This window comes from Rhinichthys klamathensis, unplaced genomic scaffold (genome assembly GCF_029890125.1).
Source record: "Rhinichthys klamathensis goyatoka isolate OS25496 unplaced genomic scaffold, OSU_Roscu_1.1 h1tg000328l_1, whole genome shotgun sequence".
NCBI lineage: Eukaryota > Metazoa > Chordata > Actinopteri > Cypriniformes > Leuciscidae > Rhinichthys > Rhinichthys klamathensis.
Window position 1 is genome coordinate 241,861 of NW_026606843.1, and position 16,706 is coordinate 258,566.

The following is a 16,706-nucleotide window of genomic DNA, read 5'->3' on the forward strand; positions in this document are numbered from 1 at the left end:
ATCTGTCTGTTTATCTATCTGTCATCTATCTATCTATCTATCTATCTATCTATCTATCTATCTATCTATCTATCTATCTATCTATCTATCTATCTATCTATCTATCTATCTATCTATCTATCTATCTATCTATCTATCTATCTATCTGTCTATCTATCTGTCTATCTATCTATCTATCTATCTATCTATCTATCTATCTATCTATCTATCTATCTATCTATCTATCTATCTATCTATCTATCTATCTGTCTGTCTGTTTATCTATCTGTCATCTATCTATCTATCTATCTATCTATCTATCTATCTATCTATCTATCTATCTATCTATCTATCTATCTATCTATCTATCTATCTATCTATCTATCTATCTATCTATCTATGGATGTTAAGAAACCATTGATGTCAATAAAGTATGTATTATTTGATGTATTTATATTCTTGTATTCTGTGTTCTGGAAGCTGTCACCAAGACAAATTCATTGGCAATAAAAGCTCGCTCTGATTCTGATCTCCACTAGATGGCGATATTAACTAACTCGTTTATGTTGCTTATTCAGCAGCTGCTCCATTCAATTAAATTATTAAATTGTAGCCTATGTTTTAAATACAGTTCTGTTCATATGTTTTCGCTTGCAAGTGATATTTATTTTGAGTTTTCTTGTTTTATTTTAAAACATCAAGTGTCATTCCATTTCATCTCAATTCCCTTCACTGACATGTAAAAATGAAGGGGGAAAATGTAATGAAATGACGTCACAACTACAACGGTTCTTTTTGGTTTAATCTCTGTTTAGATAAAAATGGAATAATTTACGTTTTACATATTTTATTATTTATTTTGAGTATGGGACAAAGGGTAAACCAATAATACAAAAATGTCCGTGCTAGCAGAAACACCCAAATACCTTCAGAAGTTTCTGAAAGCTTCTTCTGATACTACCATAGGGGGATACTACCACGGTTACGATAGTATTCATGACGAACATCAACAAAGACGTTAAACAGCCGTTTATCATAGGATGTGCAACAGTAAAACATAACGTTTGTTTTTCGATGATCTGGCAACCTGAGGAGTCAGCTGACCGGCTGAAGACAGTCGAGGCACACCCCTTCGCTGCTCTCCTGTAACAAAGAGTCATTTCTCGCTATCTGTGTTTTTTTTTAACACTGTCTATGGGTTTTAATCGGCGAGCATGAGCAGCTCACAATCTTACACACGCTTCGGGGACGAAAACTACAAAAACTGGTTGAAAACAACGGAGAGTCTTTCCATACTGAGGAACTGCATTAAGGACTTCATTGAAAAGGAAACCGAAACTTATCACAACTCTCTTCGAAACAAACCGGAGCTCAATGGACAGACCTGTAAGAAAACGTGCGCTTTTAAGAATAAGAAGGTACCGGTAAGTTAAACTGTAAATGCAAAGTCAACGTAAACGATAGAAAAATAGCCTTCTTTATTTATCGTTTCATTTTATGGTGTTAAATAAAATACAAATAATCACCCAATGTAATAGACACTGCTGTATAAAATGTAGACATTGACAATGTTTATCTATCTATCTATCTATCTATCTATCTATCTATCTATCTATCTATCTATCTATCTATCTATCTATCTATCTATCTGTCTGTCTGTCTTTCTGTCTGTCACCTTATTAAAAAAAAATGTGGATTACCACAAATAGAAATATAGCCTACTACAAAAAGTCTAAGAATGTTTGTCTGTCTGTCTATCTAACTTGTCTGTCTGTCTGTCTATCTATCTGTCTGTCGCGTCCATCCTTCCATCACCATTTTAAATAAAATGTGGATTAACACAAAGGAATACTACAAAACATCCATCCATCCATCCATCCATCCATAAAGCCTAAAAAAATGTCAATTAGAATCAAAGATTCTGGGAATGTCTGTACCTGTCTCTCACACTGTGCTTTGCTGCTACCCATAGTCTCTCTGCGAATTGTGTAAATGCTGGAAGAAAGAAATTGAGGCCAAATATAATGGGGCGAGTATACACTGGGACAACTGCCGGCCACATCTCTGGTCCACAGAAAAGTGGGAAGTTGCCAAGGTAAGTTACTTTCATCATTAATAACCATTGTATTATTATTGTGTTGCAACAGTGCATTGACTTGATGCATATGGGGAAGTGTCAGTGAACAAAAATCAATGTCCATTACATTTTTATCTTTGTCGATTGCATGTTTCGCACGGCAGGCGTATATGCCACGTGGGCACAGCAAACATTGCCAGTTTTCCCAGTTTGATGTCTCTGCCATCCTGAACTTAATGAGTTCCTGTAAACATTTCAAAAACATCCCAGGGAAAAGTGTGACAGATGTAAGTATTCTGAAATGCAAATATCTCGTGTTCCCTTCAAATGATCATTTTCAGCATTAAGTCACTCTGAAACCTCTATCCGGTTTAAACCTCTTATGGTATGTGCTATAGTATCAGTTCGGATATTCAAATAATGTAGATCTCACTGTGTGGTTGATAACACATTTTACATGTATTTCTTTTCAATAATTAAGGTCATAAATGTACGGAACTGTGCGATGCACTCCCCTGACTTGAAAATGAGTAAAGAGGAAATGATCAGGCATCATAATACAGTCCTGCAGCTGGCCAAGATACTCGAACCTCTTATCCCGCGACTGAAAGGCTTGGAAAAGGAGATAACACAGGTGGATGGAAAATAATATTTTGATAAATTATTATTATTAAAACAGTCTTACCATTATTAATATTTAATAATAATAACAGCGATAAGGATAAATGTTGCTCTTTACCAGTATAGGCTAATTGTATTAATCATAATTCAATCCAAAACAAGTGTTTTTATTTTTCTATGTAGTTTAATAACATCTTGGACAGGAATTTCAATGAAGCCCCATGTGAAGTAGACGGCCAACAGGTCGATCTTCAGACCATGAAAGTTCTGGACCGTGAGCAGCAAGCATTGAAAGACAGGATTGAAGACTTTATCTCACGCTTTGAGGGGAACCTAGACGAAAATGTTGAAGTACAGTTGTAAAAGATCAACACTGAACTTTTAAGTGTGAACTGCTTCATGTTCTAAAAATATGACTTTATGTTAAGGGAAAACCACAGGACATGAAGAGTCTCCTGGACTTCCTGGACCAAAACAAAGATCTCCTGGTGAACCTGGGCCCTGAAGTCGACAAACTTAAAGAAATGCAGGCAAAAGTAGATCAACATGAGGAGCAAATCCACAACCTGGCAGATAGAGTGGAGAACCTGGAGAAGGGGACACATGGTGAGAGGAAAATAAGCCATTAATATTTATCTTTGATTTAGTAATTTAACAATACAAACATGCAATTATCTGAACTTTAAAGTGTTTTTTGATCCACTTAAGTATAGGTCTTTTATGTAATTTCCTAAATATACATTGTCTTTAAAATATGGTTAAAGTGTACCGCCGAACGTACCGCTAAGTAAAATAAAATATATTTTAATGCCATTTTAATTAAAAATTATACTAAGTGCTTTACGTGTGTTTTAATATGTTACTCAGCATATCAAAAAAGTGCACTTCTTTAAAGCACGACAAAAAAATTAAATAAAAATATTTAAAAAGTACTTTAAAGGCAAACTTTGAATTTAAGTGTGTTAAAAACATTAATGAAAGTGTGCTTTTAAAAAATATATATATTAACCACAACAGATTTTTGAAGTACACTACAAGTGCACATGCAGTACTATTAAGTGCACTTCTTTTTCAGGGGATGTCATGCTTTTAATACACAGAACAAATGAATAAACCAAATCACACACGTTTTAACGCACCTTAAATAATTTTGTTCACATATAAGAGTCCTACTATATTTCAGTTCGTCTCATTTTTTCGTGCTTCTCCATCCACAGATCCTGTTCTTCCTGTCAACCCACTTAGATTCAAGAATCATCTTTATGAATATTGTCGTGCAAAGAAATGGCCAGAGGACAAATATCCCGTTTTTTCAGAGTTTCAGGAAGCACAGGGTAACAAATTGATCAGTCCATGTAACATTAAATGCATAATAGTCCTTTGAAACAAATAAAACGTATATATGTTTAGATACACTACAGGAAAAGTGGTAATGAACAAATGGGAAATCTTTCATTCAGGTTAGATTCAACAGTAATCATACAGTTCATATCCATTGTACAGGTTATAGGGCTGAAGTGAAGGTAAATGGGCAAACTTTCATTGGCACAAAGGTGTTTAATGACAAAAAGGGCGCCCATCAGGAGGTGGCATACATTGCACTTGAGCAGCTGAAATTACAGGACGAAAGCACAGATGAATCATCAAGCTCAGTCACACAGCCTGAGGTCCCCTGCTCAACTTCCTCAGGTAAAACAGATATTGTACTGTAGTATTGACAAACGGTGCACAGTCCTGCATTGAGATGAAACTATGATCACTATGTAATTTCGTCTTTTGACATTTCAGGAATCACTTTCTTTAGTAAAGTGACTGTGGATCTTGATCAAGACGTTGCGTCTGATAGATGCTCTTCAAAGGAAGAAGCAACTGAAGCCGCTTATAAGGATTTATGGGAAAGATTTCGCATCAGTGCTCCAGCAAAAGGTAAAGAATTAAGCTTAAGATACAATGAAAAAAAAAATCTAGGATTTTGTTGTTTTTTGAGCCCTAAATGAATACTTAATTTAACACTAATAAAGTACTTTATAAGCATAAGCTTTTTATTAAATACTGAATAGTGAACCAAATGTAACATTTTCTGAAAATAAATCCATTTAACATTTGTGCAATATGTGAAGTTTTAACCCTTTAATGGGCAAGATTGCCTCTAAAATATCTCTGAAAAAGAGTTTAATGGTATTTCCCAACAAAAGAACTCAAATAACATATATTCACCAAATAACATATTACTTCTATTTTCAGTTTTACATTTCTGGACAAAAAGATTTTAACCTATATTGCACAATATTTGAACATGACCAGACCTGTTTTTGGACACATATTCTCTGAAATACTTTGGTATTTTAGGGTTTAAATGATTTTCTGAATAGCTGCTTTTTATTCCCTTTGCAACAGGTCGGACATACAGGTCATTGATCATGGAATATTTCCGCACACAGTGTTTCCAAAACCCGACAGAACACTTTATTCAAAATGATGATGACACAACCATTTGCAAGCTCAAACTCATCGGCCCTTTTACTTTTTATGACAAAGGTAATTGCACTTCTACTGTTAGTCATTGGTTAAATATTTTATCTCACTAAAGGTTTGTGTTGATTTACAAGCTATTGTTTGCTGATCTTTAGTTTTCATGTCTTACATTTCTTAGATGGCTCCACCAAGAAAAAACAGGCTGAGCAACAGGCAGCTAAAGTTGCTCTGCAGCATCTGTCAGGGATCCTCAACGGTGCTCCAATATCAGACACTGAGAAGAACTTCAAAGGTGAACTGAAGGAGCGTCTAGATAAGCTGGGTCTCAAAAGTCCCGTTTATGACACAGAGAAAAAAACAGAGATCAGTGATGAGCATGTGACCAGTGGTATCAGCTCGGGCCTGGCTACTTCTGCAGTATCTATCGGTCAGGCAGCAGAGAAAGATCGTTCAGAGCTGAAGTCTAAAAGCATCTCCACAACAGCACAACTCCCATCAGGACAAGAGCCAGTCCGTGTTCCTGTTCCTGTTCCTGTTCCTGTTCCTGTTCCTGTTCCTGTTCCTGCGCTGCCGGAGCCTCAAGAATCCAGTTCTCCAGCCGCACAGAAGAAAAAGCCCAGGATTGATTGTCCAGGTAACGAAGCAGCTTATAAGAAATAAGTTATTAGTGCTAAAGAGTGGTGCAGGGATGATGTCAAAATCCTGAAGACTAATTCGCCAGAGGTTCCCTTTAGATTTCCCTATGGGTTTGTACAGTATAAAGTACAATTCATGTACTCTTGTAATCTTTAATCAAAATAAATTCCCCTCCCCTTTGCAGCGGCTTCTCTTCCAACCCAATCTCATGGGAAAACACGAAAACTATTTTACGAGCTGGCAATTTCGTATGAAATTGTATGCTGTGAACTGTAGGAAAAAACGTAAGCATGAAGGTCCTCCCCTAACCCCACCCTTAAAGTCCTTGCACACTGAGTCCGAAATTCTCGCACGTTAAAAAATAAATATGACCTCACAATGGGTCTCATTCATGAAACATTCGTAAATATACGAGTAAATATGCGAGTGATTTGCGCGTAAAGAGACCTTCCCGAAAACTCTTCTCCTGATTCACAAATACTTCGTAAACGTCAGATGTGATAGTGAAATGTGTGTGTGTGTTAATGAATTCCAATCAGTCGTAAATGGGACGCGCGTGCACGTTCATTCTCAATTACCATAAATCCCGCCCATTAAATCCGACTGACAACTATATATGGGCATCATATTATGACATGAATGCGAAAAAAAAAAAAATTCTCAGATGCAGAAATTGAAGTTTTATTATCAGAAGTTCATTCAAAACGCCACATTTTATTTTCAAGCGTAGCCTACATAGTGGCGTATCGGGTCCTAAAAAAAAAGGAAGCTTGGCAGCATTACAGATGCAGTGAATGGAGTTTCGTCTGTTAATCGAACATTCCCAGAAGTGAGAAGAAAATGGTTCGACATTAAGCTTGAGAGCAAAAAACTAATTAGTTCACTTCGGAAAAATAGTATTCAAACTGGAGAAGGACCACCATCGCAGATGCTATTACTGGCTCTCATAATAAGAAAAACCGTATGTAATTACTATATATAATATTTTTTCAAAATGCTGTGCAAATATGTACCCGATTAAGGTGAATTAAAATGCAGCCTTATTAATGAGCAAAACGTTCGGGTGTTAAGCGCACTATTTACGCGTGGCTGGGAGCAGGTGTAGATTTCTTGTGTACCAACTAACATTTGGAAAATACGAACATTTTAATGAATCTGAAAATTTACGCCAGAACCACTTTACACACGATTTACACAAAAATTCGTTCTGCTCGTGTTTCATGAATGAGACCCATTGTGTCAATCATGTTTACACACTGCCTCCACAACTTTTGTCCATCATAAAAAAATTCGGACCAGGTTCGATTTCCGTGTTTTTCCATGTTTTTCGTTTGTTTGTGAAGCCGTTTCACTGGGATATACCACGCCACAATTGAGAAGAAAAGACCATCACAACTTCCATTTCATGCCGACTTTAAAAATAAAATGAAAAGGATACAGGAAAACAGCAGAGAAAATATTAATCATGATGAATCAATCAAATTAAATAAAAAGAAATGTGATTCAAAAAATATCTTTTGTTTTGACATTTCAGGAATCACTTTCTTTAGTAAAGTGACTGTGGATCTTGATCAAGAAGTTGCGTCTGATAGATGCTCTTCAAAGGAAGAAGCAACTGAAGCCGCTTATAAAGTTTTATGGGAAAGATTTCGCATCAGTGCTCCAGCAAAAGGTAAAGTAAAAAGTGTAGATTTGATATCAAATGTATTATCAATATTGATAATAAAGCCAAACATTAAGTCATACGCTAGTATTTTCACATGTAAAGTGTTTCACTCTTACTTGAGGCTTAACTTAAAATAAAATATGTTGTGAGTTTGCTAATGTAGTTTTTTGGTGTTATTGTGAGCCAAATATTTTAGAATATGTTCAAATGATTTTCAAAAGGGCATAACGGATTTAGTTTGTGTTACAACAGGTCAGACGTATAGGTCAGTGATCATGGATCATTTCGACACCAATGATTTACAAAAGCCAACAGAAGCGTTTGTTGATGATGACAACACAGCTATCTGCAAACTCAAATTCAAGGGACCTTTCACTTTTTATGACAAAGGTGATTTCTACTTTTATTGTTTTTTTTTTAACACTATTCGGGTGAATTTCTAGGTCATATTTCACCCCAAAAACAAAGACATATTTTTTTCATATTATGTTAATACCATTTTAAAGTGCCCCTATTATGCTTTGTCAGATATTACCTTCCATGCAGTGTGTAATATACAGCTGTTTGTGAATGTAAAATGACTGCAGTTTCAAAGATCAAAGTGCACTGTAGGGGATTTTACAGTTAAAGACCCAAGGACCAGATATGATGAATGAAGACCAGGAGTCAATAAATGCAGACTGAAGAAAATCTTTACTGAAGAATAGTTTGCAGTTTCATCAGCAGAAGTCAGCTTCACACTCAGCAAAGAGTTCGTAGGCATCTCTGCGTACACACTCATTACAGCAACAATTATACTCTCAAGCAATACGTCATCATGTCAGGTTGAATCATTCTGATTGGTTAAGGCAGAGATAAACTTAAAAAGAATTTCCACTGAGGTCACCAATCTGGGTTTCTAGGCTCCAGTTTGTCAGTCAGGTTGTCATTGCACTTCCCCTGCGTACCAGTTGTTAACCTCGTGAACGCCAGGTCCTGTAAAAAGGATACCCGAAACGTGCACACACACAGATTCGCAGCTTCTCCAAGGTTGGAGTTAGTCGAGCTCTAGCTCTGTTCATATCACTGTGTATCAAGTGCTGAGGAAGATCTGGAGCTGATATGGTAATACTCATTTCTGACACGCTCTTTAGGCAGTAGACCAATCACAACAGATTGGGCCCTCTGACCAATCAGAGCAGAGTAGGCTTTCAGTAAGGAGGGGTTTAGAGAGGCTGAATTAGGGGCACTTTAAGATCTTACTCATTTAAAAAATGTGTGTTTTTAATGACAATTAAGAATATTAATACATCCCCTATAATGTGAATAAAAACAATATTATATTGTGTCCAGATATGTTATATATATGAATATATATATATATATATATATTCAGATTAAATATGACCCAGATTAAACTGTGAGATGTGCCCATTTATTTTCTGTTTACTAAAATGTGTGTTTTGATTTACAAGCTATTGTTTGCTGATCTTTAGTTTTCATGTCTTACATTTCTTAGATGGCTCCACCAATAAAAAACAGGCTGAGCAACAGGCAGCTAAAGTTGCTCTGCAGCATCTGTCAGGGATCCTCAACGGTGCTCCAATATCAGACACTGAGAAGAACTTCAAAGGTGAACTGAAGGAGCGTCTAGATAAGCTAGGTCTCAAAAGTCCCGTTTATGACACAGAGAGAAAAACAGAGATCAGTGATGAGCATGTGACCAGTGGTATCAGCTCGGGCCTGGCTACTTCTGCAGTATCTATCGGTCAGGCAGCAGAGAAAGATCGTTCAGAGCTGAAGTCTAAAAGCATCTCCACAACAGCACAACTCCCATCAGGACAAGAGCCAGTCCGTGTTCCTGTTCCTGTTCCTGTTCCTGCGCTGCCGGAGCCTCAAGAATCCAGTTCTCCACAGAGGAAAAAGCCCAGGATTGATTGTTCAGGTGAAGATAATATGCTATTGAATGGGACACCAGTGAGTGCTAGTGGTACAGTGTAAAAATGTGCACTGATTTGCAACTGCGCTCTCATCTGCTTGTACATCTTTGTGTATTTTACAGAAATCAATGAGCTTTTTAATGTATATAATCTCAAGCCCCCACATGTGAAGATGGAGAACATGACGTGTAATGAGAATTTTAAATGTAGTGTGGAAATCAACCTGGAAAAATATACTTATGTTAACAAACAAGGCTACGACAGCAAGAAAGAAGCCACTCGAAAAGCCTACCTGTTGTTTGGCTGTGCAGTGTCAATTTTCGATTCTAGTACAGGTACGTTTGTGTATTTACTTTTGTGTATTGCTCATAATGTGTGTGCGAATATATATGCATGTCCCCTAACAAATGCTTATATCTTTCTTACCTCGAACTCAAGATGAAAAGACATCCAGTGCGAAGGTGAAGCAGGTTTTTTCTCAGAATTCTCTTCCTCTTCCACAAGAAGATTTTGAAGGCTCTGTAAAGCCATTTTACTGCTCACTGAAGAACATAAGTTACAAAGTTATCTATACAGGACAAGGTTAGTATGAGTGTCTTATTTGATGTTAAAAAGACTGTAGAAACAAGAGTTTGTACTCCAAAGAATCAAGAAAAACTTCATTTTCAGGGTCAATGACAAATAAGTGCGTCCAAGAGAAAGAAAATGAAAAAATATTTTGAAAGGTATATTACACTGTCAGGGAGGGATTAACGCACAGGCTTAAATTGTAATATTTCACTATATTACTGTTTTTACTGTATTGTTGACCAAAATAAATGCAGCCTTGGTGAGCAAAAGAGACTTCTTTTAAAAACATTAACAATCTTACCGACCCCAAACTTTTGATTGGTTCTCTCTCTCTCTCTCTCTCTCTCTCTCTCTCTCTCTCTCTCTCTCTCTCTCTCTCTCTCTCTCTCTCTCTCTCTCTCTCTCTCTCTCTCTCTCTCTCTCTCTCTCTCTCTCTATATATATATATATATATATATATATATATATATACTGTATACTGAGAACAGAAAAGTAAAAGCATGTATTAAATACCTGAACGAATGCCATTTTATTCAAATATGATGTGGTCTTTTTTTAGGGTCCTCAGAGGGTGAAGCCAAGTTGGTTGCTTTCCAGAATGCCTTGCGTTCACTATCACCCCTCTTTGGTTATGATTCACTAACTGGAGCTGAAAGTACTGAAGAGGTGCAGAATCAGCTGAGCTCTATGCTGAAGGGGGCCGGTCAGAAAGACCCCGTCATTTCCCTGAAGCCTGTGGAACAGGCCAACATCCAGCTGTCGTTCTGTGACTATACGCTGAAGTGCTCATGCCAGAGCTCCAAGAGAGCAGCTCGGAATCATCTCAGTGCACGAATACTGGGCCTTCTGGGGGTAAAGGCAGGTCAGAGCAACTGAATATCAACCGGCTTGTCTAAACACAAGTATATTACTATAAAAATGATTATTTAATGATTTTCATTCAGTTCTCAACCTCTTACAGAAGCAAACGATGTATCTATGAGAAACCGTTTAGATGAGTGGTTCAAACAGCAGAATCTGCCACAGCCAGTGTTTGAGGACACAGAAGAAGTGCTTGGAGCGAAGGCTACTTTCTCTGTCCGGCTCGCCTGCAACAGTTCAGGTGGGCTGTCACTGTCTCACAACACAATACATGTTCAGTAAATATTTAATGTCATTTATAAATAATTATAAAATATTAATTTTATGTATAAATAATTAATTATAAATACAGTACCATTCAAAAGTTTGGGGTCGGTGAGATTTAAAACATTTTTTTTTTTTAAAGAAGACTTATGCTTGCCAAAGGCTGCATTTATTTGATCAAAAATACGATAAAACCAGTAATATTGTGAAATATTATTACAATTATTACATTACTCTAGTCTTCAGTGTCCCAGCTGCTTGCTGGGCAGAGTCATATGAGCCCACCCACAAGTCTCTGTCATTCTGATCCTGAGATATCATCTCACAAATTCTGTGGGACCTTTTCACAGTTTTTCGCCCCACATGTGAACTTCGTACGCCCGATCGCTTATAAAAGTCATAGCACACCTCTTTTTATTAAGGCACACATCATTCATGGGTCTACGACAAGCGGTGCAGGACGAGTTACGAACCGAAATTTTGTCCAGAACAAAAATTAATTGGTAGTTAATTTGCTTTGCAAGCACCACTAACAAGACATGTACTTACTATAGGGTTAGGGTTTGGTTTAGTTGCATGTTATTATGTAATTTATAGTTTTTACTACAGTAACTACATGGACACTGTAAAGTTAAGTGTTACCTAAAAGTGTTATTAAAAAAACCCTACTGACTCCAAACTTTTGAATGATAGTGTATTTTTATTAATTATTAAATAGTTCATTTTAAATATATTTATAAATGATTGTTTAATGATATTTTAATAATATGAATAACCAGAATAAACTTTTTTTTCTGTCAAGTAAATTACAATTGTAGAGTGTGTACTGCTACTTAAATAATTTCCAAATATTTGTGTATAATATTAAATATTAAAGTGAATTGTTTGACTTCTAGACTGGGAAGACAGCTGGGATACAGCGAAGATGAATCTGCTTCAAGTGCTCAAGCTAAGATTTAGGTTTTTGGATGACAAAAACAATTGAAATCTATTTTAGCCGGAAAAAAAAAAAACACACCACAAATGCACTAATTTTATAAATTGTGAACAAATTTTGTTCGGTACAAATTTACATTTACATTTATTATTATTATTATTATTATTATTACATTTATTACTTGAATGAATTAATGACCATGGCTTTGAATGAAACATTTACAAATATGTATGCCAAAGGTATACCAATATAAACACTAAATCATTTTAAAATCTCCAGACAATTACAATGAACAAAATGTAATTGCATTGACTGCAAAAACCAAAGCTGTAGAACTGCCATAAAGAGATGAGCCACATTTTTAACAATTTGGCATGGTCAAGTAGATTTATCCATGTTACAGCCATTATATGGATATCTTCACATGCTTACAAAAGAAAGATGTTGTGCATTTATTGTTAATTTATATTAATATTACCCTCTAACTGTGGATTGTGCATTTTAAACCCGTTTACAATGAACTACAAAACTGCTTACAAAACGTATACTTTGTGATCAAATACAGTCAGTGAGGATAGAAGATGCATTTATGTGATTTATTTCTTATGTATAATACTGTATTCTTGCATACTTGTTTGAAATTGGTACAACAGTGTATTACTGAACATTCATCCAGGAACCCAATGTTTCCTACATCTGTTTGTGTTGTGTATGTCCAATCCACTTTCTCTGCAAGTAAAATAATAAAATCGTTTCACAAATCAGTGTTTCACGTCCACATTTATTTTATAGAGTAAGCAGCCAGTCATTATCCTAAAATAAAACCCTTCATTTTGGGAAAATGAGAGCTTATGATTAAGCTGTTACAAAGATGATTTCACAATAAACACAAAACAATCTAATGTTAAAGTTCATGTGGTGTTGAATTGTGGCCAGTTTTGGTCGTATCAACTTGCCCAGAAAGTTGTGTTCATTACCACAGCTATGAAAACTACTGTTCTATGAACTGGCCAGTAGATGTCAATGTATCACTACAGTTTTAATGTTGTTGTTGATGGAGAGTGAAGGAATGTGTCTAGGGTTTTCTTCCATCAGGCGCTCTGTTCTCAGGATGTTAGTGGTACTCTGGGTCAGGATGTTCTTTCTGGATATTCTTGACACCTAGACCTTGCCAAATTCACAGACCAGCTTCATCCACACATATAATACTGTCTACTGCTCAACATAATTTTTTCCTCTCTTTTTTTTTGACTGTGCATGTGTCTTTTGTCAGTGTCTTCTATTGTTTTTTTTATACTGTTGATTTTTGTATCTTTGAAATTAATTAAATTAGGGAAACTTTTGTGTTCAGGTAAAAAGTGTTGCCATTTGCTAGCTTTGTCTGACATTGTTACTTACAGTACATTATTGTTATTGATTTACATTTATTCATTTAACAGACGCTTTTATCCGAAGCAACTTACAAATGAAAAAATAGTGATGCTGCTATTATTAGTCTTTTTTTTTAAAGCAAAAAAAAAAAAAAACATACCAAATTAGAAATGTTTCTTCAGTTGTATCTTGGCCAGTGTATATTTCATTTTAGTATTTTAGGCCTTTAGTTTTTATTAGTATTTTGAATTAGACGCGTTTGAAGTCGTTGACCAATCACAACACACTGGTCCAGTCGACCAATCAGAGGACATTGAAATTTTCAGAAGGAGAGGCTTCATAGAGACCAGAACAAAACAGATGCTGAATTCGATATACTCGTACTACTTTTACCATATCTTTCTATGGCAGAAATAGTAAGAGGAGTATGCGGTTCCGAATTCAGTGTTACAGATGGACTGGGAAGAGAGGTGCTGCAACAATGTAAAAAAATTATTATTCTTTTTTTTTTACTTTCAAGCATGAAACCCTTGTCTAGTAGACCTCAAAAACAAAATCAAGGTTTTGAAAAAGGGCATAATAGGTCCACTTTAAAGCAACACCAAAGAACTTTTCCTCAGCGGTCGCCCTACAGGTTGGAAGTGGAATTGTCCATTACTGTTGTCGTAAATAATTTAGCCTACGGCAGCCTACTGTCGCACGCGCACGCTCGCTGCTTATCCAGCACCGGCTTTGGAATCAACAAGGGCCACAGACAATTTGAGGAAGTGGTGGAGGAAGTGACGTATGCCGTAAAGTAGTCGAATTTTGTAGTTCTTTTTGTGCCCCGGTTACTACCCGAAACCCGAAGTTACATAGTGCCAGTAAAAGCGATAAAGACCACGTCAGGCTATGGCAGACGTGTCATTTAACCTATTGTAAGTCGATGTACCATCACAAGTGTCTTGGGAATATATTATGAAGGTTGAAAAACTACATAGTGTTACTTTAAATCAGGTAAATGTACTGAAGCTGGTGCCGGGTTGCATGAAACACCTTAAGTAGCCTTAAAGGGATACTCCACCGTTTTTTCATATTAAACTATGTTATTCCCTTAACTAAGACGCGTTGATACATACCTCTCTCGTCTCAGTGCGTGCACTAAATCGCTCTGTCTTGCGGCGAAACTTTGTTAGCACTTAGCTTAGCCCAGTTCATTCCTTAGGATCCAAACAGAGACCATTCAGAAACCACCATTCTTGGTCGAGTTACACTACTAGTGTAACTGTATTTAAATAGCGAAAACGTGGAGGTGTTTGGTCGCTTCTCTGTTTGGATCCTAATGAATGAACTGGGCTAAGCTAAGTGCTAACAAAGTTTCGCCGCAAGACAGAGCGATTTAGTGCACACACTGAGACGAGAGAGGTATGTATCAACGCGTCTTAGTTAAGGGAATAACATAGTTTAATATGAAAAAACGGTGGAGTATCCCTTTAACATGAAAAACACCTTCAGGTTGCCAGATTGAGACATGCAATGGGAACAAGCGCAATTAATGGACAGCAATGAGCCTTACACTGTTCATCAGCTAATGTATCAGCGTTTTAAAATGCCTCTGGTCATAGATACTTTTTAATGGATGCCGAGGCTTTTTAGGTTGGGTAGAATCTGTGATTTCTGTCCCAGTTTGTTTGCTGGCTTCCATGGCTGGAACTCGCTGTGTTTTTACGCCAACTGGCAACCCGGAGTGTCGAAATACTATTGGGTAAATTGGCAGTGGGCGGAGTCACACAGACCAAAACAAAAAACAGACATTCCGACACGGAACTCACATTTCAAAGTAGAATAACTGCCTGTAGCATTGCTTTTCAGAGAAACCAGTGTGTGAACTTAGCATGTTTCCTAATTATTTGCAAACATATTATGGTATTTTTATGCTTTAGTACAGTCATAAAATTACCCAGCATTTGCCATAACAAAACTCAGTTGTTGCCATGGACACATGCATGCATGTGCACCAAAAATAAAACCAAATATGAGAGAGAAGGATCAGACGAGACAGAAACTCAAAGGGATAGTTCAACAACAACAACAAAAAATGTATTAATGTACTCATCCTCATGTCATTCTTAATGACATGAGGATGCCTTTGTTCATCTTTGGAACACAAATAAAGATTTTTTAATATTCTCTCATTTCTGTCCATTAATTGAACGTGCACGTTTGAGCTTCCGTTGACCATATTTAATATGTGCTATGTATGTAATTTAATCAATATTTATATGTGAATAATGCCTAAATTCAAATCTGTTTATCATATAAAGCACCCGATCGTGTCTCGCTAGAAGACTTGGATTAAACCTGCTAACTCTGTGTAACCCTTAGGGAGCGAAGTTTTCAAACCTTATGATATACCAAAAACTATAGAATAACACAAGACGCGTCGCTCGTATTGTTTTGAATGGGGAAAAGTGCAGCACTCAATATGGCGGCTTCTAAATAGTCCCGCCTTCTAAATAAGAGCCAATCGCCGATTGGTAAATTCATCGCGTAACTGCAGCAGCCGGTTCCTATAGAAACAATTGGTTTCACCAACCACTCAAAACCAAAATAAATAGTGTTCCAACCAATCACCGACAGGGGGTGGGTGTTGTGAGGTTTTGCGCTTGTGCGAAAGTCGAAGTCGGAGCTGAAGAAGAAGCCAGCGTCTATCAACGGCCTGCTTATGGGGCGGGCAGCTCGCGGATCGTTAGGAAAGATTAGATGAATGGCCTTTTTTGGGCCTGAAATCGCTGATACAACCTTTAAGGTGCTTTATGCAACCGGACACTGGTATTTTTCAGATTTTTGCACCTGCCAAGACATGAAGCTGTGAAACAGACCTCCGGGCCATAGCACGCTCAGGGTGGGCCGGACACTTCGGGAGGTTGGCCAAGCTCATGTTTGGAGCCAAACCCCGGTGGATAATGTCTAGGTCTACCATACATATTCCTTGCACAGCTCACAAATGCATTGTAACACTGATATACCGTCCACCTCCGCCACACTGGATTTGTACTTTGCCGACTGAGACCAACTCTCCTCCCCATTACTGTTACATAACAATATGCAATTTAACCTAGTCCTTGATCTGTCTGTGCTGCCAAATACTGTTGTGGTATGCAATTTCCATGTTTTGCAAGCAGAGAAGGGGGACTTCCTATGCACTTCAGTTCATTCCCTCCCCGTGGGTAACAAAATCAGATAAACACCAACAGGAATGCACCATCAGGCCTTCAGAATTGCCAAAACATATGATTTTTTAAAGAAAAAAGCAACTATTATCTTATTCGAAAGGAAACCGTAGGAATG

At 37.0% G+C, this 16,706-nt stretch overlaps 1 protein-coding gene across 4 annotated transcripts; it reads left to right on the forward strand.

Moving 5' to 3' along the window:
• The first annotated feature begins 1,173 nt into the window (after positions 1-1,173).
• si:ch211-91p5.3 (uncharacterized) lies at positions 1,174-12,066 on the forward strand. 4 transcript variants are annotated; one of them, XR_008809659.1, is made up of 19 exons: positions 1,174-1,403; positions 1,952-2,074; positions 2,221-2,343; positions 2,538-2,690; positions 2,861-3,028; positions 3,106-3,283; positions 3,895-4,011; positions 4,181-4,366; positions 4,466-4,603; positions 5,075-5,215; positions 5,331-5,786; positions 7,323-7,460; positions 7,707-7,844; positions 8,953-9,378; positions 9,496-9,708; positions 9,812-9,955; positions 10,503-10,805; positions 10,888-11,045; positions 11,965-12,066. XR_008809659.1 is itself a non-coding variant. In XM_056271903.1 (19 exons), exons 1-19 carry the CDS (start codon positions 1,194-1,196, stop codon positions 12,051-12,053), a joined length of 3,585 nt encoding a protein of 1,194 aa, XP_056127878.1. In that variant the 5' UTR covers positions 1,174-1,193; the 3' UTR covers positions 12,054-12,066. The 4 variants fall into 4 exon arrangements, 3 of the variants coding, with proteins under 3 accessions (XP_056127878.1, XP_056127879.1, XP_056127880.1); XM_056271903.1 differs by having other exon boundaries at positions 10,905-11,045; XM_056271904.1 differs by having other exon boundaries at positions 1,174-1,397; positions 10,905-11,045.
• Positions 12,067-16,706: the final 4,640 nt, after the last annotated feature.

Bases quoted from the DNA above. Each gene is read 5' to 3' on its own strand.
- si:ch211-91p5.3 (XM_056271903.1), top strand. From the start codon at position 1,194: ATGAGCAGCTCACAATCTTACACACGCTTCGGGGACGAAAACTACAAA. The intron at 2,075-2,220 runs GTAAGTTACTTT...TTCGCACGGCAG, and splicing joins AAAAGTGGGAAGTTGCCAAG to GCGTATATGCCACGTGGGCA. The intron at 9,379-9,495 runs GTGAAGATAATA...TGTATTTTACAG, and splicing joins GCCCAGGATTGATTGTTCAG to AAATCAATGAGCTTTTTAAT.